General features: G+C 44.7%; 1 protein-coding gene across 3 annotated transcripts in view; it reads right to left on the bottom strand.

Moving 5' to 3' along the window:
* Positions 1-25,676, bottom strand: part of BRCC36A (Mov34/MPN/PAD-1 family protein) — a 66,161-nt gene that overhangs the window by 11,758 nt on the left and 28,727 nt on the right. For all 3 annotated transcript variants that reach the window (XR_015543411.1, XM_087396311.1, XM_087396310.1), the window contains exons 5-7: positions 7,366-7,596; positions 6,317-6,519; positions 6,050-6,208 (exon numbers count right to left, since the gene is read on the bottom strand). Coding sequence is in view for 2 of the 3 variants with exons in the window: in XM_087396311.1 (XP_087252437.1) it covers positions 6,050-6,208; positions 6,317-6,519; positions 7,366-7,596 (593 nt within the window). In the remaining variant the exon portion in view is untranslated. The remainder of the gene's footprint in view (positions 1-6,049; positions 6,209-6,316; positions 6,520-7,365; positions 7,597-25,676) is intronic.

The following is a 25,676-nucleotide window of genomic DNA, read 5'->3' on the forward strand; positions in this document are numbered from 1 at the left end:
GCAAAGAATCCGGTCTTTCATCAGAAGACCAAGCACATAGATGTGAAATACCATTTCATCAGGGAGGTACTGGAAGACAAGCGACTTGAGCTTGTGAAGGTGCATACTGATGATAATCCTGCAGATTTGCTCACTAAGAGCTTGCCTACAGAGCGGTTTGCACATTGTCGCCACATCATGGGATTAGGATGAGACCATTCTTATTTTATGGTCTTGTATACAGTAACTGTATATTGCTGTAATTTTTATTCTTTTCTCCTCTTTAGGCACATTGGCCTTTAGGTGGGAGGTTGTTGGGGTAAAGGCACATTGCCACCCTTTAAAAGTTATGACCCCTATGACTGTCTTAAGACAGTCATAGGGTGAATCCCTAATCCTAATAAAACCTATGAGTTTGTGGTGTGGCTCAACACTTTTTACACACCCACACTTCTTGTGTCTCCCTCTCCTAACGTTCCACCTCCTCTCTTTCCCTAACAGCAACTTCAATTTAGGATTGCTCCACGTCTTGGCTCTCCCCTCCATCTCCACTTCGGACATATATAACTCCTTGCTCTCCTTCCCAGTGAGGCTCGCCATCTCGTCTTCTCTCGCCCTCCTTTCGCAGGCATTCCTTCCCTAACCCCTTTCCTCTTCGCTTTCAATCTTTATCCCCGGCTTCTACCTTTATAGCCCGTTTTTCAATATTGCTCTCTTGTTTCCCTCCCGTCTGTCCCCTACTGTGAGCATAGGCTTCACTCTAAATGAATTTGGGACAACGACCTCAATCCTAGGTACCAAAGGTTTGCCTATTTGCCATGGAGCCCACTTCCCTACATTGTGGATTTCCTTGGAGACCTTTTTCGAGCAGCTGTGCTTCAACGAGCAGAGGTGGGGGGCCTTCCAAGACAATGCCATCGTTGTCTAGGGCTTGGTCATCTAACCAAAAGTTTGCAAGACGTACTGGAGAGGGATAGGATAAAGAGACACCCAAAGCACAACAAGAACCCTCCTAGCTTCTAGCCTCATAGAGGCTATGCATGACTTCAGCAAAGCATGACAAGCGTCAATAATGAGCAGGTAAACCGACAAGTACTCCCATGGAGTACGAACCCTCCATAGGTGTAGAGCTTGGAGCAAGCTAGTGAGTCCTCTATGGAGAGCTATATGCCACCCTTAACAGAGCTGCAAACACCTGACCCCATTCAGTTGTTGCTGCAAGTAGCTCCATCTCCTTCAATGGCTCCCAAGCGGCTCGTTGGCCCATCCCTTCTAGATCCCTTGCTCAACCCTTACACAACTGCATGAGGGAAGGGACCCCTCTCCAATTTTTATGTCGTCAAGCTCAGCTTGTCTACAAGTCCCTTCCAACCCACCGCCTCCAATCTCACTGATCCCCGGATTCTTCTCCTCTTCCCCTCCGTCTCTCATTCCCAAGTCTTGGTTCCTTGTCATCTCCTCCAACTACCCCTTCTAAAACTTATTTCCTTCCCTCTACTTGCCCATTCTGGTCATGGTTGCACCACCCCTTCCTAGACTTCTCTCCCATCCTTCCCCAAGGCCCTGTCCAAATTTGGTAGCCTATCCCACTTCCCTACCTAGCCGCTCCCTCCTGACACCTCCCATCCTAGCGCCTTTCCTCCTTCCCAAGGGCGTGGTTTGCTAGGCCCACACTGGGAGCTTGCCTGAAGCATCCCCACTAGGATCTAACCATAAACACAGTCTAGCTATGATCCGTTAAAACAAATAGATATCAAGAGGCGACTCACCTCCCAACCACCCTCCAGCACATGGGCTAGAGATCAGATATGATCATAGCTCCGTTGCCCCATACCACTTAAACCGTCCATTAGAAACCTTCAACATAATATCTCATGATCTGCCATGTAGAGACGAGAGTCTAGGCTCGTGATCCAAACCAGACCTATCAGTGGTGTCAACACACTGAATGCCATCCCAATAGCCATTCGATACCAATTTGCAAAAATTTAGGAACCTACAGTCGGAATCCTCGTACATGGATCCTACCACCTTGTGTGGATTTTTAATTAATGGTTTGGTGAAAGAACATAAACTCCAAGTGGAGAACAACCATAGTAAGAACCTCAAGGATGCAATTAGATTGCCTCTATGGCAAAACCATGGCGAAGGGTAGTTCTTCACAAAAACCAGAGGCTACCACGAGTTCCAAGCTAAAGACTTTTAGGAGAAAGAGACACTTTCGACCTCCTAGGGCGAAGCAAACTCAAGCCACACGTCCTTCGGAGACTCCGGCTGAAGCAGCCACAAAGCACGTAAAGAAGGCGAAGCAAACCCTTCAGTATGTAAAGAGATCCCATTGCTTTAGTTGCGGATAAAGGACAAGTGTGAGGGCAGTGTCTGAAGTTGAAGGGTAAGACAAAGACAGCTACTTTGACCGAAGTCAAAGGTAATACTATCTCTTTCGTTCATATCACAATTTTAGGTCAAATTCCTTGCAAGTATAGCTGTAACTTCAACATGAACGTGTTTAAACCCAATGATCTTGTATGTATATCCAAGATGGTTTGGAAGCAGTTTCTATTTTTTTTAACGGATCAAGGTATCTACTAATTGCATAATCCTCCACACTGACAATTGGCGCCAACTTCTAGGCTACCCTAGGCAGTGAACTTTGGACCATCATAAGTGGGCTGCATGACAGCCAGCACATTTCCAGCGTCTTACAAAATGTTGAGCTTTGCATTGTTTCAAAGCTCTTTCATTACCCTCAATAGCATAGCTCCGATAGGATTTTTTGCAAAAGGAGCTTTAGTAATGGCCTTAGGAACAAGAGAGACTAAAATTTTACAGATTAAACAAAAAGATAGATGTAGGGCCAACAAAAAGCATTCTCTATACATACAAAGTCTATATGTATTCACAATTTGCATGTGCATGGGCATAGACACAACTGTATTGATGGATCCATTAAAATGCCTGCACTCATCTCATACAAACAACGTAACTTTACCTCCTACAATATTCCTCTGGGGCATACCATCACATTGAAAGCACCCACGTGCATGGATGGACAGAAACATGAGCAGCAGCCAGCAGGGGTCTGGCCGACCAGAACTGGCCGACCAGCTGGCCGACCAGCGGGCAGGCCCACCGACCAGCTGGCAGGTCCACCGACCAGCTGGCAGGCCCACCGACCAGCTGGCCGACCAGCTAGGTCAGGCCTATAAAGGCACTAGCCCCCCACACTCTCACTGACGGGACAGGACCTGCAGCTGCTCCTCATCTCCTCCTTCCTTTGCTGCAGCCCCGCCTGCTCCAGTTCTGCTTTCTGCCATCTTCTCCTACCTCAGGACAGGACCTGCAGCTGCTCTACACCTCCTCCATCCTTTGCTGCAATCCCTTCTGCTCCAGATCTGTCCCCTCCTGCTCCAGACCTGCCCCTTCTGCTCCTCTGCTCCAGATCTGCTCCTTCTGCCCCAGATCTGCTCCTTTTCTTCATCATGTTGCTATTCCAGATAGCCTAAAGGTTCCTTCCTCAGACCATGCTGGTTTTCAGCCATTTCCTAGGGCAGCTCCAGCCCTTCATCATCTTCGTCATCATCAAGCTACACGGAGGACTGCGTTTCGCTCCCTCTGCTGCTATCATTTTCTACTGTTTCTCTATATGGAATCATCTTTCTGATTCACCTCAGCCATGGTCTTTGAGACACGACGGCTTGAGGTTCTTGTATTCAGTTTTTCATATTACCGACAGGCACTATGTTTTCTGAGTTCCGTTCTTCAATTGTGTCTGAGTATTGTCTATTTTTTGATCGCTCTACTGCAAACCCTATCGTTTCTCTATATGGTATCAGAGCCATGGTGATCTAAAGACCCCAGATCTCTGGTGATCTAAAGATCTTGCTTCTTCAAGGAGGCCATAGGTACGGGGAGCATCACTCCTATGAACATATTAGTTTCCTCTTCATTCCGCTGCGCACTATGGGAGAGAACTCCATCTTCTACTCCCATCCCTCCCTCCCTTTCAGAACTCCATCTTCTACTCCCATCCCTCCCTCCCTTTCTTACCTCCATCTTCTACACCCATCCCTCCCTCCCTTTTCGGTTTCAGGCTTGACACTCCCCATTCCTTCGAACAAGGAGGTCATGATCCTTCACCTCTACCAGATCTCCATTGGCATCAACTTCCAGGATCTACAAGTTCTCCCTAGGCGGGACACTTTCTGTTCAAATGTGTCTTGATGACTGTTGTTTCGAATTCTTCTACATTCATGGAGGCGGGGATAGACTCCTCTCTCCCGAGGTTCAAGATCGGGCACACACTGGCTCACTGTTCAGCTCCGACCTCTTCCTTTGGTGAAATCCTACCATCTCTGGATTATCAGTGCTGCTACGACATATTTGTTCTTTACCTTTGCTTTTCCCTTCACCTTTCGGCGGTGAGAGGGGGTGGCTTATTCTCTCGAGCTTCACAGTGTTCTTATTTCTGCTGATCATACGTGTAACTCAGGCACTTGAGGAAGTGAACAATTCCCTTGCAAGGGCACTCCTCTTGTGATCATCTCTTGGGCATTTCACAAGGATAGCCACCATCACCGTCGACATCCCTACATGAAGCTCCAAGCACACAATGTCTGCCTCTCCAAATTGGCAATTGAGAGGGGGTGTTAAGCAACTAGCAATCCCCAATTTTTGGGGCAAACATACCAGTTTGCAGGCCAGCCAAAAGGTCAGCCATCAGAGGTCTGGCCGACCAGAATTGGCCGACCAGCAGCCAGCAGGGGTCTGGCCGACCAGCTCTGGCCAACCAGCGGGCAGGCCCACCCACCAACTGGCTGACCAGCTAGGTCAGGCCTATAAAGGCACTAGCCCCCCACACTCTCACTGACGGGACAAGACCTGCAGCTGCTCCTCATCTCCTCCATCCTTTGTTGCAGCCCCGCCTGCTCCAGTTCTGCTTTTTGCCATCTTCTCCTACCTCAGGACAGGACCTGCAGCTGCTCTACACCTCCTCCATCCTTTGCTGCAGTCCCTTCTGCTCCAGATCTGTCCCCTCCTGCTCCAGATCTGCTCCTCTGCTCCAGATCTGCTCCTTCTGCCCTAGATCTACTCCTTTTCTTCATCATGTTGCTATTCCAGATAGCCTAAAGGTTCCTTCCTCAGAGCATGCTGGTTTTCAGCCATTTCCTAGGGCAGCTCCAGCCCTTCATCATCTTCGTCATCATCAAGCTACACGGAGGATTGCGTTTCGCTCCCTCTGCTGCTATCATTTTCTACTGTTTCTCTATATGGAATCATCTTTCTGATTCACCTCAGCCACGGTCTTTGAGACACGACGGCTTGAGGTTCTTGTATTCAGTTTTTCATATTACCGACAGGCACTATGTTTTCTGAGTTCCGTTCTTCAGTTGTGTCCAGTATTGTCTATTTTTTGATCGCTCCACTGCAAACCCTATCGTTTCTCTATATTGGGATCTCTGTGAAAGCGCTCTGTTAGAAGTGTCTGGCTCAGTTTTGTGCAATTACTTTGAGACTGTCCTATTATTGTCTACTACGCCAAATTTGGTGTTTGTGAGCCCTAGCTTGTGGACACAGAAAGTTTGAAGTTGGATTAGCATTCTCTTTCTATGTTCTCGAGTGCATAGCCCATATCCATTCTATATTTCCACTGCGTGGAGAAACTAGCTAGGTGTCTAGGTTTCTTCGAACACATACTTCACCATCCATTTATACAAAGGTCTTCGTACTGAGTTTCTGTCCGCACTCTGAAGGTGAAGGGCAAAGTCAACTGTGCCAAAGGCTAGCACCAAAGGAGAAGCCTACTCAAAAAGTAGTCCGCATTCTCTTTCATTCAAGCTACAACTGCTTGTGAAGACTATACGATTTCATTTTAGTCTATCATCCAACTCTGCGCAACTCAGTGCTTACCATTTTCTTCTCTTTAGGTTCTTGTGAAAGAATGCCTTCTCTTCACGCGGAGCTTGGCTGTAATTAAAACAAACTCCAGGTGTAGAAAGGAAAGACGTGTCCTTGGTGCTTTGAATAACCAATCGATAACAAAGGGGATCCAGTTGTACAACAGTAATACCTTGTGCATTGGGAAATTGCTTGGTTATAAGCAGTCTGCTCTTCATCAAAGAGGATCCTTTGCAAATCAACAAGCGAACTTAGGGGGAAATCTACTTTCATAAGTACATGGCCAGGAACAACCTGCAGAGGTACTTCTTTCCTGGTAAACTCTGCACCACTGCACAAGCCACCCATAGAAGAACAATCAGCAGACTAAAATATGTGAGATAATTTACCCACCCACACGGGCGTTATACAACCACAAGGTGCAGTGATGAAAAACAACCTCATGTCAAGGTTAGATCGATGCATAGCCTCTTGCATGCCTGCTGTTAGATCTAAAGGGTCCAACTCTCCGTCCATACTCTTTTTCCCTGTGGTCTCATACAACCCTAGCATATCCATGTCCCTACTGCCCGCAGGATCACTATCCGTATTAACGAAAAGTTCTTCCAATGCTACTGTATGAGACCTGGTCCTGCTATTCACCTGAAAATCCCCAAACCAAAAAAAGAGAAGGGATAATCAGATAGCACAAGAATAACCTCACTAGACGTGATTAAACCTTGCCCTCTTTGAAACACTATGTGGATGTTCAAATAATTGATTGACACTCTGAAACTGGTTGGATGATAACAATCGCTCAAAACACACATAAATTAAACTAAAAACATATCGAGACCTTTTTGCGGGCTATTCTTGTAAAGTTGCACACAGATTTTTCAAAACTTGCTTGCAATCAAACTAAAAGCCAATTGATAATTGCTAACATATTTTGTATATGGAAGCTCTATGTAAGGTTGCAAAAAGATTCTGCATGACAAAGTTAGTAGAATTTCCCTCAAGTAATTCCTTGATTCCTTGTTCAAAACTTTAAGTGGCGAGTATCCAGGGAAGAACCATGCTACAGATGTATCCTTTGGCATACTCACGCTACTCCACTAGTAGAATTAGAATCAAATTGTCTGCCAGAAAGTCAGATCCCAGACAATTTAAAAAATATTGAACATATTGAACAACTGTAAGTACACAAACTTTTAAATTTCAAACTCCATGGAAGTATGGCCACAAAAATCAGTGAAACTTTGACTATTTTTAGAGCCAAGCATTCATTTCCTTTGCAAATAGCATATTCTCTAGTTTTTAAAAACATGTCCCTTCCCTTTCCAGCACAAATTATGTACCTGCATTAGGTGCATGAGCTATGTGGCTATCAGATGCAGCAAGGTTTTAACATGATTCTGTACTACAGAGACAAATGCATAACTGTTCTCAGTTCACAACATACACAAATACCCATTCATTGCATGCATGTATGGCTTAGTTATTTCTCACCTTTCCAGCAGGTAAACTGGTAATCTCTAGTTCTGTATTGTCAGATTGGCTAGAGCTTGATCCTGAAATTGAGAGTGCTGCTGCCCTGCCAAAATCTTTCTCCATATCATTGGTCATATCATTTACAACCTTCCGTAAAGGAAGTCCCAAATTTGACTGCACAGATGTCCACTCCGTATTTTTTCGCCGCCCATCAGATGCTTGAAATGCGGTTGCTTGAATTCTACCTACCTGGATTGAAAACAACTGTGAACAATAGTCACACTAGCTCTATCCCTCAGGAAACAACCTCACATCTGTTTTCAAACTCCACAAAAACCAACATTAGATAGGATTTGCATGTTGAAAGATTGTGACTGTTATAACCCAATGATCCCCTACCTTCACTGATTTCAAAGACACAAAAAGGGAGAAGAGGATTAAAGAAGGGGCGAAAAGATGGTTGGGTGTTTGTTTTGTTCAGAGGCCTGGGGGAATTTGTTTTGTTGGGAGGGCTAGGAGAATGATGTAAGCTCCCTTGGTTCCATATCAGACACCTGCCTAGCATCACTACCAAGAGGTATGGAAAGGCTTACAAACTTTAACACACACCCAAACAACACGCCACCAGAACCAAAGATGCAGACATTATCAACGACATTGTCAAACTAGAGAATTGAACAGCCACATTAAAAAACTCATGTTTGCTAAATCTAGTTACCTCAAAAAGTGTTATGTCAACTATAATACCATAGCCATGGATACATGCCATCGTAGAGGTGGGAAACAATCAGGGCTAGATAGTGCTTGCATTAGTGGGATTAAAACTACGGTTTTGGCGGCTATCCTAGGCCTAAGCAATGGATTGGAGGTGCACAGGGAAGGCCCAAAAAGGCTGTAATTGGAGGACATATGGAACATTAAGAAAGCCCACATGGGGAGCATTGGACTTGGTGGGAGGATGAGAGAGAGAGAGAGAGAGAGAGAGAGATCGGCATGTCATCTGTGTCAATCCACTTTGGCGGAATGGCTGCCTCTATCTACTGTATCCTGACTGCACTCCCTCTAAGGTGGCTAACTGCTAAAAGTCTCTGATGCTCTAGAAGTCTCCTAAAGGCTTGCCAAGCGCCTACTGTAGAAGCAGGTCCCTTCTCCCATCTAGACCACTACATATAGTGTGACACTCCCAGTGGCCTACCATGGTCATCCAAAATCGAGTCATTCCACATGACAAGCTGCCTGTGAATTTCTTCACGAGAGGTGGGTGGAACTCTGCGAAGAGTGTTTCTGAAGCTGCCCCAAGCTTTCAGAATAGCAGCCATGAGAGGGGAAGGGGGAGATTTGAGATGGGCTGAAGTAAATATCCATCTGATGCGTCCATCCAATCTTCCCCATGAGATGGAGTACAAGAATGAATGCTGCGTGAGAAGAAATCTTTCCAGGGCTCCTATCCAGGCATCAATCCACATACTACGAACTTGCAGAGCAAGGCCATACACTGCAAGTTCGGGTTAATGATATTGAGACCTCCTCCTCCTGTCGGGAGAATGAAGGTCTTCCACGCCACCCTGGCTACAACATCTGAGGTGCCATCCAAACCGCTCCATAGGGAGTTCCTGATAGGTCTCACGAGCTGAGTGATACAACCTCTAGACCTGCAAGAGCAAACGAACCAGCCAGTGGCCGATAATACCTGGTTCACAAGCACAACTCTGGATGCAAGGTCTGACAAAATATGAAGAGGGGAGAGGAGAAGAGTGGAGATAAGGAGAGAGGGCACAGCTAGAGAGCACACCACAAATGACTAACTGTACACTAGATTTAGTTTAAAAAATAGAATATATACAAACCCTTTTAGGGTTAGGGTTAGGGGATCTAACCCTTTCCTTTATAGCACTCTATAAGGTTAGTGCTATGCACATATGATCACGTGATGGTGCTATGCACACATGATCACATGATGTTGAGCGTGAACTCTCAACACCTTCCCTTAAGATCAACATCATGAAGTAGGCCTTTCCTCAAGATGATGATTCTGGGAATCGAAGAAGGACTGAGCATTACATTCCATCACACCCCTCTAATGGGAATGTTCTTCCTCTGCGTCAAACCAAGAGCTAGTCGGTGTTTCTCGAATAGCTCTTTACCGAGTGGTTTGGTAAAGATGTTTGCAACATTTTCTTTGCTATCACAATGCTGCAGTGATTTTCTTTGCTATCACAATGCTGCAGTGTGATGTCACCAAGTAACACTCTTTCTCTGATGAAGCGCTCTCTGACATCAATGTGCTTTGTTCTGGAGTGATATACTGGATTCTTCGCCAATGCTTGAGCCGATTGATTATCACAATATATTGTTGTTGGCTTTGACTCATCAAAGTAATCTGTTTCTGACAATAGTTTTCTGAGCCATATAGCCTCACATGCACCTGCAGTGAGTGCTCTATATTCTGCTTCAGTCGAAGACAAAGAAATAGTTGGCTGTTTGTTTGACAACCATGATATAGCACCTTGACCAAGGAAAAATGCATATCCTTGTGTCGATCTCCTGGTCTCATGATCTCCGGCATAGTCACTGTCACAGTATCCATGCAACCATGGATGACTTCCTCTGTATTCTATCCCAAACTGTCTTAAACTCTTATGTATCTCAAGACTCTTTTGGCTGCATTCCAATGAGACTGTTTTGGATTTGCCATAAACTGTGCTAGTGAGCTTACTGCATAACAAATATCTAGCCGTGTGATTGTCAGATATATATAAGAGATCCGATGAGCTACCTGTAGTATCTGTCATTGACTGTAGGCTTTTCTGAATCTTTAGTAAGTTTCAAACTCTGTTCCATGAGAGTGGCTGCAATCTTGCAATCTGCCATATGAAACTTCTTCAGAAGACTGTCAACATACTTGAGTTGACTCATGAATGTGCTATCTGAATCTCTCCAGAACTCAATTCCAAGACAATAGTGCGTAAGTCCAAGATCTTTCATGTCGAACTCTGCAGATAAGTCTTCTTTCAATTTTCTGATGAAGCTATCCTTGCTTCCTGTCACAATCAGATCATCTACGTACAAAAGTGCAATAGTAATGTCTTTCCCTTGAACTTTGTAGTAGAGAGTATGATCTGCATTGGACTGCATGTATCCCAGATCAACAAAATACTTATCAATTCTGCTGTACCAACTTCTGGATGCTTGCTTTAAGCCGTAGAGACTTTTCTTGAGATGGCAAACCTTATTCTCCTTTCCTGGTTCAAGATAACCTACTGGTTGTTGCATGTAGACTTCCTCGTCTAGATAACCATTGAGAAATGCATTCTTGACATCAAGTTGATACACATTCCATTGGCTGAGTGTCGCTAGTGATATCAAGAACCGTATGGAATCCATCTTTGCTACTGGAGCATAAGTCTCATCATAGTCTTGACCATATTGTTGTGCAAATCCTTTTGCAACTAATCTGGCTTTGTATCTCTAAATATTGCCATTTGGATTGTACTTCACTTTGTATACCCATTTGTTTGCTATGGCCTTCTTTCCTACTAGAAGATCGCATAATTCCCAAGTATTATTCTTATACAAAGCATCCATTTCTTCATTCATAGCAGTTTGCCATTCTGGCTTGTCTACTGCGTCTTCGAAATACACTGGCTCTTCTGTAGCCATGATGGTAGTCATAAGAGCATAGTTGGTGGTTTCCACCTGAATTGCTTTGTCTTTCTGAGCATATGTCAATCTCGCTGGTGGTCTGCTTTCCCTAGTAGACCGTCTGAGCTGCTATGGCTCTGCTTGGGGTGTTGCTGGCAATTCTTGCTCTTCTTCATCAACCTGTTTTATAGATGACTGTGAAGTCAATGCATCTATCTCCTGTGCAAGTGAGGTTTTCCATTCTGATTCCTCATCAAAGATTACATCTCTGGAGATAATGACTTTGCGGTTGATGGGGTCATACAATTTGTATGCTTTGCTTTCTTCACTGTAGCAACCATGATGCATTTGCGTGACTTTGCATCCAATATTCTACGATGATCATCATGTATGTGGGCATATGCTATGCAACCAAATATGCGGATATACCCAATGTGTGGCTTGTGTCCAGTGAATGCTTCATAAGGAGTCATACCCTGTATCAGTTCGGTAGGAAGCCGATTAAGCAAGTAGTTTGCAGTGGCTATTGCTTCTGCCCAATATTGATTCGGAAGATGCTTTTCGCTAAGCATTGCTCTAGCACTGTCTGCTAAAGTCCCATTCTTCCTTTCAACTCTTGCATTTTACTGAGGAGTATCTGCACATGTGAATTGTCTTCGAATGCCGTGATTTCTGCAAAAGTTCATGAATGCTGAAGACATGTATTCACCTCCTCTCTCTGATCTCATGACCTTGATCTTTCTGCCTGTCTTGTTTTCTACCATGGCTTTGAATTCTTGAAATCTGAAAAACACTTCAGATTTCTCTTTCAGAAAGTAGACCCAACAATATCTGCTGTAGTCGTCGATGAAGGTCAAGTAGTAAAGTGAACCATTGATGCTGCGAGTCTGGGCATAACCCCATACATCTGTATGTATCAAATCAAGAATACCTCGTGCACGAGAGGTACTTCTGACAAAGTTGGTTCGCTTTTGTTTGTCGAAGCAGCATGCTTCACAAACTTTTCCAAGAAACTGTAGCTTCGGAATCCCAATTGCCATATTCTGATTCCTGAGATCTAACAAGTACTTGAAATTGACATGATCATATCTCTTATGCCATTTTGCAGATAGTGGCATCTGTTGCGGTTGAGCTGACATGGCAAGCTTATCTGGTACAGTAGCTAGCACTCTGTATAAGCGTCCTTCCTTGACACCTTTTGCTACTAGCTGACATCTTTTGGATTTGTCTCTGATAGTGCATTCATCACCGTCGAAGATGACTTTGTAATTATGTTCCGTCATTTGACCTACTAACAAAAGGTTCTTGCTGAGCTTCGGAACATAGAGCACATCTTTGACTAATCCTTTTGTACCAGTGAAATTGTTCATAGGGATAACACCTGTCCCTTGAACTGGATTCGGTGTATTGTCTGCTGTGTAGATGCCATTTTTCTGTCCTTCTAATGGCTTCATTTCTGTGAACCATTCCTGATGATTTGTCATATGAGATGATGCACCGCTATCGATGTACCAAGGATCCTGTTCCACTTGGTCGACTTGATAGCTGAAATCCTCTTTGGGATTGAAATCAGTGTCTAGGTACACTGTATCAGTCTGATGCAATTCCTCGCTTGCAAGAAACATATTTCGATGTTCATTTGCAAAATGACTGTGACTAGAATGTCCACCACGATGATTTCCTCTGCCTCGGGAATTCCCTCGATTATTGCTGGATTGACCGCCTTGGTCGTACTGCTTCTTGCAGCAATCTCTTTCATAGTGTCCAACCTTGTGACAATAGTTGCACTGAATGTTTGACACATTGGTGGATGCATTCCCTCGTCCTTGGAATCTTCCTTGGTTGGAATGATTTCCTCTTTGCTGATTCTGATGTTGCTAAGGATGATGCTGATGCTGATGCTGATTCTGACTTTGATTTTGTTGATGATGACCACTTTTCTGGTATAATCTACCTCTGCCTCTGCCTTTACTTCTATCTGAAGCTGTGAATGCCTGATCATTAGAATGACCTTTTCGTGCTTGGATGGCCGAGTTCTTCACCAAGTAGAACTGACTGAAGTTCTTCCAGTGTTGGAATTTGCCGTTGGATGGCAATACTCTGGACTAGATTCTCGTATCCCTATCCGAGTCCATTCAGAATGACTTGAACCATTTCTGCGGGATTCATAGTCTCTCCTGCTGCTGCAAGTTGATTGTTGTAGTCTTTTATGCGGAGTACATAAGCATGACCAGTTTCACTGCTGTTGCGGAAACTCTAGTTGATCTGGTTTCTCAGGGTGAGAATCCTAGATGTGTTCTTGGACTCGTAGAGAGCTGTGAACATATCCCATGCTTCTTTTGATGTCTTGACTGTGTTGAGCTGTCCTAGCATGACATCTTGCACATTCTACTTGATCAGGTGATAGGCATACTTGTCTTTCTTATCCCATTTTGCTTGAGCTCGGGCAATGGCAAGATCTGCTACTGGTGCGGAAACTGTTTGTGTAGCTGTAGATCCCGTTGCTGGTGCTGTTACGACAGATGGAGTAGAGCTACTTGTGGCTGGATCGTCCAATGGTCTAGGTGTAGACCCATCGACATACTCCCATTTGTCCTGTAGTACAAGAATGGTCTCCATTCCGTATTTCCATGTACCGTAATTGGAGTTGTCTAACTTAGCAGATGCCTCCAGATTGAGATTGCTAGTCGACATGGTGCAAGAAATGTACTCAAAAGTGTCGTGAAGATCTCTGTATGAATCAACTGCAAATACACTGACTATGCCAAGTGAAATCTCTGAACCGTCGGTGAAGATAGAAGTTAGAACTGCAATATATAAAATCTGATATGTATTACAAGGCTTATGGCAATGATGCCGGGAATAGCCAAGAGGCTTTACAAGGCTGAAATGATGTGCACGATGCCGTGAGATAGCCGAATAGGCTTTACAATGGTGGCATGTGTGTGTGAAATCAAATGTTATCTGCCCACTGAATCAATCTGCAATGCCTCTGAACTCTGAAGTCTGCTCACTGAACTGATGAACGTAAGGTTTCAGGTAATGTAATGATGTGAAACCGTATGTGAGCGTATGGACTGACTCCGAGTAGATACTAATCGGGAATTTCGGGCATGGCTTAGATTGGCAAACATTCAAAGCATCCCCTCTATGGCGATCTAGTCTACTCTGATCTAGATCTAAACCAACCATCGATCAATGAAAGAACAGCAAATAATTCATTTTCTTTTGTTCTTTTTAAGTGCTGGGTCAGATGCGTCGATGTAGAGGCAAATGTGCGTGAAGGAAGTGGTTTTGTCGGCGAGGCTCAAATGTGAGTGTGATTTGCGCCGAAATGTGCACATGATGTGACGAGCGCGTAGAGCACGAAAAAACAATCGACTTTCCTTTTTGGAGCACCCTCAAATTCTTCCTGGATCAAGAGATATGACTTGATCTAGGTGGAGGGGCAAAAGGAGTGCAAATGGTGCTCGATGATGATGTGTCACTGTGAGTCACATGCAATGATGATGTGGCACTGTGCCTAGCAAGAGGTGTGCCAGTGAAGCTCTATGCTAAGGTGGCAGAAGTAGTCACATGAAGTGACTGTGAAGCACTGTGTGTGCCTGCAGAGGTCAGTGCTGACTGGACAGCTGAGGTGGCACAGATGATGATGTCAACAAATGACGTGGCAATGCTGACGTGGCACTGATGACGCGGCAGGATGACGTGGCAGTGGTGACGTGGCAAGCTGATTGCCTTGATGATGTGGCATGATAAGGTTGCTGATGTGGCAATCGGCTGCCACGTGTCAGTTGGATGACGTGGCAAGTGAATAAGTGCCATTGAGTAACCCAGCCTTGGGTTAACTTGATTGGGGGTTCACTTATATCCACTTTTTGACCAGGGTTACTCTACGCCGGGTTACCTTGACCTAAGGTGGGTGACTGCCACGTGTCCAACTATGGCCCAACCAAACCCAAGGTTAACGGTTAACCTAACATGGGTCAAATTCTATCTGCCACGTGGCAAAGAAGAATTGAGGAAGACCTAGAAAGCCTTGGCTGGAGGTGTGCGGAGCGACGAGACGTGCTTCGCATCGGCTTCTGAGGATCGATTCGTCTCGCGTTGCCGTCCGGTGGCGGGGAGCCTGGGAGGCTGTCTTTGCTTGGAACTGGAGGATGCGAAGTCACGTTGGAGACGGCTATGGAGCTGCTGGTGCATACGGGAGCCGCTGTTGTAGAGGTTATCGAGGAGGTGCAGCTTTGGGAGTTTGGAGCTTGGGTCGCGGGCGTCGAAGGTGTACCTTGAAGGAGGACCTAGAAGGAGCTGCTGATAGAGTATGGAACCGCTAGTGCTAGAGGAGCGTGAGCAACAGAAGACCCATGCAGAGCCAGGCGACGTTGGAGCCCAGAGCTTGATGCCGAAGTTGAAGACTCCGCCGATTCCCCAGCGGTGAGGCTATTGCTGTCGCCTGCGATGCCGAGGATGTTGACGGTTTTTGTTTGGCCGTCTTGGAGAAGGAGCACTGACTCGCTGGAGGAGCGCTAGGTGCCGAGAGCCTGAAGGCTGGAAGTCCGTTAATGGAGCTGCGCAGATGGAGGCTCTGTGGCGTAGAGGAGCCGGCCGTTGGAGCGCTTTGCAGGCGTTGTGCTAAGGAGCCATCGGTGGGCTGGCCTTGAAGAACATAGACTATGAAGCAGAAGGTTGCAGCCAATTGGAGATTTGGTTAATGGCGATTGAAGGCGCAGCAGATGAAGGCCTTGTTGATGATGATAAAGGCCTTGTTGCTGGCTTCGCTGTGAAGACGGGCTGTTGTAGAGCAATGGAGTGCTTAGGAGCCTTGCAGCTAGAGTAGTAGAAGGTGCAGGAACCTCTCTCACACAGGAGATTGAATCACAAAGAACCTTACAAACTCAAAAAACACTCAAGGTCTCTCTCTCTCGAAACGGAAACTTCTCAAAGCATGAACTCTCGTAACAGAATGGAACATGAGTAGAATTCGACGGAAACTCTCTCAAAGAACTCTCAAGTCCTCACAAAGAAATCACTCACGAGTCTCTCATGAAATGTATGGAAGGAAATCTCTTTCAACAAAAAAGAAGTTCTCTCAACGGAAGAGAACACTCGATCTCTCTCGATTTCTCAATCTGTCAATCACTCTCACAAGAAGGATGGCGCCTCAACAGAAGGCTGAACCATGCTATGATACCATGACAAAATATGAAGAGGGGAGAGGAGAAGAGTGGAGATTAGGAGAGAGGGCACAGCTAGAGAGCACACCACAAATGACTAACTGTACACTAGATTTAGTTGAAAAAATAGAATATATACAAATCCTTTTAGGGTTAGGGTTAGGGGATCTAACCCTTTCCTTTATAGCACTCTATAAGGTTAGTCCTATGATCACGTGATGGTGCTCTGCACACATGATCACATGATGTTGAGCGTGAACTCTCAACAAGGTCAAGTCTGGCAAAACTCCAAAATATGAGTTTCCTCCTGATACTCTCCAACACGGGAGCAAACTGCTGTGCTAGAGAGATACCCACCCCAACCTGGCATCCCAGATATCTGACAGAAACACCCCTTTGAATCCAAGTGAACCCTATGTCATTTCCCCAGTCTCGAGTTTTCTCATCACTGATCCAAAAGCCATTGGATTTGTTCCAATTAATGTGTGCACCTGCCGCAATGCAAAACAAATCCAATGCCGTCCTGAATGAAGGCAGTGTCTGTGGAGTGGCATCCAAAAAAATAGCCATATCATCTGCCAACTCACTGTCTAAGAGCTCATCCTCCTGTCTCAAAGGAAGCCTGAGCCCTACAATATCAGCTTGAGCTCTAATGTTTGACTCTACCTCCCGTCTGAGTCCAAAATGACTCTCTCGCATGAAAGGCATACTCTGCTCTCTGATCTAAAAGTGACTGCTGCTGGGCCCTTGCTGCAACAAGGCGCTCCTGAATCCAAGTATCTGTAGGCCTCTTCTGCTCCTCCCTCTGGAGAGCAGCCAACTGCTGACGGATACCTATCTCACACCGCCTGAGAATCTCACCCTTCGGTATTTATTTAATTATTCAGGCAATGGCAATTACATCAAGGGCTCACCCTTGCACTCTACTACACTAGCCGTCCACTACCCAAGCCAATACTAGGCATCAAAATGCATCCAATTCCCAAGTGTCACTAGAACCCAACTCTCAAGGCAAAGCCAAGGCATTGGCTGTTGATCATTTTTCTTCGACACATCCCTACACTAGACCTGCCGATGGAAGAAAATCATCAACGCTGAAGGTAGAAATTATTTTGAACTTAAATGAGGAGCCCTCATTCCCTTAAGTGATGCACCTCTACATCCGTGTCCGCAATCTTCATGGTCACCATTTCAAACCTTTGGAGGTATGTTTGGGACACATTTTTGAAAGCCGCTACATCCATTTTGCCGCATCTCTCACGAAACGTTTGATAGGTACATAATTATGAACAACGCCCTCAAGTCCGACATCATGCACCAGACACAATCTAGGGATGGATTAAGGAGGCATCTTAACCACAACGGTTGTTGGATGTTGGAAGCAACGGAAGCTCAAAAATGGAAGCACAATGGAGAAAAACGAGATGCTGTAATAGATTGCTGCAAAACTGAAGTGTGGAGGCTCAAGGGAGAGCCAACATAACAAAACCCTAACTGGACTAAGTGTCCTAACTGACCTAGATGGTACATAAACTAACTGTACCAATAGTCCTGACTGACTATAACTAGGCCTACAAGGCTCATACCAAGGTATAAGTGGCATCTATGGATAGCCCATGAAATAGCCTAAACCCCCCTCCATGGTATGAGCTGAAGTATCTTGGACATGGCTCAGGATACCTAAATATCTAGTGTCATGATTGCACATGTTTGTCTCGTAGGATACCTATGACTATATAGAGTACAACAGATCAAGTTACAAAAGATACTAAGTTTAAAGCTTGCTGAAAAGCCTCAAACTTAGGTCGAGGTAGAGCCTTTGTAAAAAGATCTGCCAAGTTGTCTTCAGTGGGAACATAAAACAACTCAATATCACCTGCTAATAATCGCTCTCTCACATAGTGATAGTGAACCTCAATGTGCTTTGTGCGAGCATGGAAAACTGGATTCCGTGCGACAGTCAAAGTACTATGACTATCAGTGAAGATGACGATAGGAGCAGTCTGACATGCACAAAGATCTGCAAGTAGCTTCCGAAGCCAAACACACTCCACTGTAGCTGTAAAAGCCGCTCTGTACTCAGCTTCACAGCTAGAAGTAGCAACTGTACTCTGCTTCTTGCTGAACCAATAAACACATGAAGTACCAAGCATAAAACAATTGCCACTATGTGACACACGAGTGTCAGAACAACCAGCGCAATCACTATTAGTGAACCCATGCATGACAAGTGAAGTATCAGCCCCATAAAGAAGGCCTAAATACTAAGTGCTTTTAAGAAATCTGAAAACACGCTTCACGGCATGCCAATGGTGCATAGATGGGCTGTGCATATATCTGCTCAACTGTGAGACAGCATACTGTAGATCAAGTCTCGTATGGCATAGGTAAATCAAACAACCAACCGCCTGCTGATAAAGAGTGACATCACATGTACCGCTGCCATTCTCAGAAGAGAAGTGAAAACCAGTCTCTAATGGTGTGGATACTGGCTTGCAATCCTCAAACTGAAAATGCTGCAAAAGCTGTCCAATGTACTTGGATTGTGACATTAAAATGCCCCCCTCACTACTAGCAAATTGAATGCCGAGATAGTAGTGCAAAAGACCAAGATCAGACATAGCAAATTTATGTTGCAAATCAACTTTAAAATCTGCAATTTGCTGAGCATGTGTCCCAGTTACAAGCATGTCATCCACATAAAGGACTAAAATCAGCAAATCTGTCCTACGCTTGCGGATGTAAAGGGCAGCCTCTGTAGGGCTGTTCTGAAAGCCAAGTGTGAGCAAATGAGAATGAATTCTCGAATACCAAGCCCGAGGTGCCTGCTTCAATCCATAGAGGGACTTTTTCAAGCGGCATACCTTGCTTTCAGAACCTTCGACCTCAAAGCCAAGAGGTTGGGAAACATAGACCTCTTCCTACAAATGCCCATGAAGGAAAGCTGTCTTAATATCAAGCTGATGTATCTTTCAATAAAAGTGGGCAGCAAAGGCAATAACAATGCGAATGGTAGTGATCTTGGAAGTGGGAGCAAAAGTCTCCTCAAAGTCAATGCCATGCTGCTGAGCATAGCCCTTAGCAACAAGACAGGCTTTGTAATGGTCCACTGAACCATCAGCTTTCCGTTTGATCTTGTAAACCCACTTAATTCCAATGGCATTCTTGCCATAAGGCAAATCACACAACTCCGAAGTGCCATTCTGATGGATAGAATCCAATTCAGCTTGCATGGCCTTCATCCAACAATCATTCTGAAAGGCATCTTGATGACATAATGGCTCTTCATTGCATGCTGTAGCAACCAAAGCATAAGCAACAAAACTAGCATGCTCTTTCCAGACAGCTGCTCTCGTACAGGCTCGCAGAGGAGTGTCTTGTTTGCTGTCTTTTAATGTGTCAAGGAGCCAACGGGGTACCTTTTTAGGCTCCTGAATTTCTGCTCTTTCCTGGTCAAGAGCCGGGTGCAAATGATCCTGATCAATGGTAGGCATATCAAGCTGAATTTATGCATGCACATGGGGCTGTAAATGACCAACAGATGGAGGAGGGACAACCTCAAATGGAACATCATCCCAAGCATCGGATGGAAACAAAGGCATCAAAATGTCAAATATGTTTGGGGCATCAACAACGGGCTGTTTTTGACAGTCCAGCAAAGGCATAGTGGAAGATTCATCAAACACAACATCCCGACTGAGAAAACACTTGCCCATGCGGGGCTGATATAGCTTATAGCCCTCGCTCTCTGAACTATACCCAAGAAAAATGCATTTAATAGCTTTATCATCCAACTTAGTGCGTCTCTGTGAAGGCACATGAGCATAAGCTAAGCATCCAAAAGCCCTCAGGTGGGAAATGCGAGGCTTACGACCCGTCCAAGCCTCATAAGGTGTGACAGTCTGCAAGGCCTTTGTAGGACATCTATTCAAGATGTAATTTGTACACATGACCGTATCCAACCACAACTTATTAGGCAAATGTTTGCCTTTCAACATGCATCTAGCCATTTCCATCGTTGATTTATTCTTCCGCTCATAAGGTGTGATAGTCTGCAATGCCTTTATAGGACATCTATTCAAGATGTAATTTGTACACATGACCGCATCCAACCACAACTTATTAGGCAAATGTTTGCCTTTAAACATGCATCTGGCCATTTCCATCGTTGATTTATTCTTCTGCTCAACCATGGGATTTTGTTGAGGAGTATAAGGCACCGTGCATCGATGATTGATGCCCCAGGAAGCCAAAAAAACAGCAAACTCCTTCGACATGTATTCACCCCCCCTGTCTGTATTAATGTGAGCAATGTGCAGCCCACTCTCATTCTCAGCCAAGGCAATAAAGTACTTAAAGCATTAAGAAACATCAGACTTGGATTTCAATGCGAAAATCCAAGTGTACCTGGTGAAATCATCAATAAAAGTAACAAAATAGTAGAACCCCCCAAGAGCTACAACCCTCATGGGTCCACAAACAGCACTATGAACCAAATAAAGCTTACATGAAGCACCAACTCTCCCATCCTTGGGAAACACAGCACGGTGCATCTTACGAAGTAAGCATGGTTCACAAACATGTTTGGTAGGCATATGCATTTTGGGAAGATCCACAACCATATCTTCCTTATATACCAGGGCTCCAAAATTGAGGTGTCCAAACCTCTCATGCCACAAATGAGTATCTGCCATGGTAGAATCAATAGCAAAGGCATGTGCAGCAGCAAGTGCAACATCATCATCTGAACATTTGTCATAAGCATCAAGTCTGTAAAGACCGCTAGACAATGTGCCAGTCAAAACCAGGGTAGAGGCATGTATAACATCATACACTGCACACCTCACACCATCAAAAATAACTTGAAAGCCACATGTAGCAATGGCTGAAATAGTTCTTACGAATGCCTGGAACATAAAGCACATGGTCTAAAGTGACAATACCACCAGAGACAGAAGTAAGAGCAACTTGCCCAATACCTTTCACGATATATGATGCATTATTGGCACATGTGACACTGCCCCCCTTAGATGTAAGCTCCAATGAGCTGAATAACTTCCTGCAGGAAGTGATGTGCTTGCTAGCACCACTATCAAAGAACCAGGCATCACGAACATCTAAAACTGCCATACAAGCATCATGAACAACAAGATTATACTAACATGTAACCAAGAAAGCCCAATGGTAGTCTTGTGCGAAATTAGCGGACTCATGTCGATCTTCTGCACTAGAAGAACCAGATCTGCAAGACCAGACTCTTTCTTTTTCCTTTCAGATGCTATGCGCTTCCTGCATTCAGAAATATCAAGCCCAAGTTTCCTGCAATAGTTACATCTCTTTTTCTTTTTGTTATCCTCTAAAGAAGAGACACCATGTGAATGACAAACCTTGCCTTTACCTTTGTGTTTATGATGGACAGCAAATGCTTGATCACTAGCCATAGTAGCATTGCAATTCACACGACTTTGCTCCTCCTGAAGAAGAAGAGCAATAAGCTGGTCAAATGAAAAATGATTGGCATCACCCCCTGCAACTAACCTCAATGTAGTAGCAAAGCCTTGATATGAATCAGGAAACCCATCAAGGGTATTAAAAACCAGCTGAGAATCAGGTATAATCTCATCAATGTTGGCCAACTGCTCTTTCAAATCCTTCACATTAGTGAGATAGGCATCCATGTTACCACCCTCATCAAGCTTTAAATCTTTCAACTGCTTGCGGAGATAGGCAACCCGCGCCTCATTCCGCACTTGATACAAAGATGCAAGCTGATCCCATGCTTGCTTAGCTGTCTTGCAAGACCGAATATGAGGGATAATAACCCGTTTCACTGAAAGAGCAATCAAGGCATGTGCTTTGGCATCACGACCATCCCACTGAATTTACTCCTGTGAAGAAGGCAAAGCACCTGTAGCACGAGGTGCAGGAGTCCTAGCTGTAGCAGTAGAACCATCACCTGAGACCCATCACCTGAAGAAGCAGAGACTGCAGGTGTAGCACCAGTAATAGTGCAGAACCTAAAACAATATGCCATAGATTCTTGGCAACCAAAACATGTCCCATCATGTATGACCACATGGGGTAATTGGTGCCATCAAGCTTGTCATCAGCCCCAATCAGCCCAAACAAATCATATTTGCCACCAAACATGGTGCTAAAATACAAGGCGAATGCAACAACTGGCAAAGCAAATGAGAGAAAGGCAACGTCTCAGAATCAAGTGCCAAAAATCTGCCCAAGCTTCAAAGCTTATGTCTGCAAAAGACTCTGCTGTCCCAAGGTGTACCTGTTGCAAGAAAATTCCCCAAACGCAACACGAGGCCTTCCAAGGCAACACGAGGCCTTTCCAAAAAGCAAATGAAGCAGAAATTGAAAAAAGCCAATGCAACAACGGCTTACCCAATGATGTACAATAGTGACAGGCTTTGAAAGCAAGCAAATGAGGGCTGGAAACGAGAATTACAGCAAAAGAAGTGTTCCCACGAGGAGGAGAGCACGTAGAAATGGAGTGAAAGAGATCGAATGGAGAGAAGCTCGCAGCCCAAGGCAAAGGGATGCTAGATGAGGAGGGAAGGGCTCAAAGAGAAGTCTCCACATCAATTCAGCATCTCTAAATGGCTCCAAATGCCGGCACGCACCTCGAGGCAGCTCCAAAATGCTGGCACGCAGCTCGAGGCAGCTCCGAAATGCTGGTGCGCAGCTCGAGGCAGCTCCCAAATGCTGGCACGTAGCTCGAGGCAGCTCCAAAATGCTGGCGCGCAACTCAAGCCAGCTCTGAAATGCTGGAAAATCTGAGAAATGACTGGCCCGCACCCCGAGGCAGCCTGTACTGCAATGACTATACTTTAAATTCTGACAAACTGGACAGAAGTACAGAATTTTCTGACAGCTATACAGATTTTCGTACAATTTTTGACAGGTGTACGGATTTCCATACAATTTTTGTCGCATGTGCGGATTTTTTTATTTTATTGTATTTTTTGACAAGTTCGGAATTCCGTACAAATGCAGTAAATGCTCGCGTGTACAAAAGGCTCTTTGAGTGCGAAAGGCTCTGGTCATTTTTTGCTGCAGCAGGCTGGAAAATGCACCGAAAAACAGTTCCCTTCACGAGAGTTGCTCCAAAGTGTGGTCTTCTCGCGATCGCGACAGAAGTGCTTGGAAAGGTCTCAAACACTCGTGGGAGTGTGAAAACCAGCAAGACCAGCAAGAATGAGAGCTCCAGAGGCTGCCAAACAGCTTGGGAAAGCTGTCAATGGCTGAGGGAATGGATTCCCGACCTACTCTGATACCACTGTTGGGTGTTGGAAGCAATGGAAGCTCAAAAATGGAAGCACAATGGAGAAAAACGAGATGCTGTGATAGATTGCTGCAAAACTGAAGTGTGGAGGCTCAAGGGAGAGCCAACATAACACCCAACTAACCTAGATGGTACATAAACTAACTGTACCAATAGTCCTAACTGACTATATGCTAAAGCAAAGATGTAGGAGAGGGTGTAAGGATTGAAATATGCTATTTGCCTTGGAGCCATATGGACCCAGGTGTTTGTAACATGAGAATGAGAAAGGTACAAGAGAGTACAAGGGTTAGCCTCCCTTCAAAAGGTGGAATGTATTGAAGGCCAAAAGTTTGACTTTGGTCTTCATTGTATACTTGCAACATTAGGAATAGAAGCTCTCTCTTTCTCTACAGTCTCTTGAAGTTGAGTCTTCTTGTTTCCATTGCTACTTGCCTTGTGATTGCCACTTACTCCTTTCACCATTGTCTCCCACCTCTCACTCTCATTCCCGTTCCCCTCTTGCCCCTCTCACCCTTTGCTCTCAAGGAATCACTTAAACACTTGGGTGACACAAGTGCGAGGCTTGCACATACAAAGCTCCCACAAGGAGTTGTATGGGAGTGGAGACTTCGACAACATTCTTCCAAGATCCCCATGACATTTGAGTCACCGCGGACTACACAATTTTGAGCTCACAAATTGGTATCCATTTGGTGTGCTGAATTGACCACTCTGACTGTGCCCCACTGAAAGTGACAACTCCAGCAATAGCAAATGCTCAAACGGCCTCTAGACATAAGAATTGCAATACACTATCCCTCTAGCACCTTTCTAGGCACACCCTTTGTGGCTACGTGTCTGGTTACAGCCTGTATGGCCTAGAGAGAGCCTCGAAGCAAACAGAAGAAATAACAACTTCAAAAATGACAAATGAAACCCAAAAGGAAATCAGAATATCCATACCCGTTGTCCATGGAAGCATAGTACCTAGAAACGGCGATTTTGGGCACCCGAAATAGTTTGCCCTTTTGGCGTCATTTTCGAAACCAAAACGATGTTTCGGACAAGCCTTTTTTTTTTTCTTCTTCTTAAATAGTGCCTCTGGATCCTAGCCAGGGAAACGTTCTAGAGCAGCAACAAGTAAGAACCCCATTGGCTGGTAGGGCAGTTTTTGCTCTCCCCCTCCAGCCTCTCCTCTGTTGGAAAGGTCACCTCCCCATCTGTAAGCCCCCATATGAGGAGAGCATTGGGGGGGTGAACCTAGGGTTTGAGAGACTAACACACGAGCAGACCATCTCACAACTGGAAAAGTATGTTTATGGATTTTATTGTGTAGTAACCTAGGACATAGAGGGGATATGACTCCACAAGTGTACTTCGGATTGATTATACCAGCTGATACTATTAGTGACTACGATAGTAAATTTAACAATCGTTGTGGAGGGGTTCTAAAGAGCTTGGATACAACTCTAAATATGAGTATTGCATATCATCCACAAGTGATGGTCGAATTGAACATGTCAATGAGATCATAAAGAATGCTACGAGCAGATGTACAAAAACGGTAAACTAATTGGTAAGAGTATCTATCCATATTAGTGTTTGCACACAACAATGCCAAACATTCTACAACGGGTTCTAGTCCATTCATGATAATATATGGGTGTCAATGAGCACTACCGCAAGGTCATGATATGATCTGAACAGTAATTGATGAGTTCCATAAAACAAGCCCACTTTATTCCTTTAAGAAGACGTTAAAAGAAACTAAGGCAGAGATACTTTTAATTAAGCATATTTTTGTACATCATGGTATACCTCAGCCACTTGTTTCAAACCATAATACCAAGTTCACCAACAATTTTTGGCAGGCATTGTTTGATAATTCAGGTATCAAGCTGGAATTTTCATCTTCTTTCATCCAAAAACTGACGGGCAAAGTGAAGCTGCAAATAAGGTCTCATTGGAATTGCTGCCTTGGAATTGCTTCACACATCCACAAGGGTTTTCCAACACAGTACCCATAGTTTATTCCTAACTCTTTCATATTGGCATTGGGGGTGAGCCTTGGTGTGCTGGAATGATGCTGAGCTTAATGAGGACAGATCAAGATCACGTAGTGTTTAACCGTGAGGCAGATGTGATCTTCACAACCAATAATGTTTGAGTGTCAGTTTTAGCACCTTGATCACTCACATGCACATTAGATAGAGCACGTCAAGGTCTAAAGG

Source organism: Dipteris shenzhenensis, chromosome 25, assembly GCF_047967505.1.
Source record: "Dipteris shenzhenensis isolate YYH24624 ecotype China chromosome 25, Dip_SZ_1.0, whole genome shotgun sequence".
In the NCBI taxonomy this organism is placed as follows: domain Eukaryota; kingdom Viridiplantae; phylum Streptophyta; class Polypodiopsida; order Gleicheniales; family Dipteridaceae; genus Dipteris; species Dipteris shenzhenensis.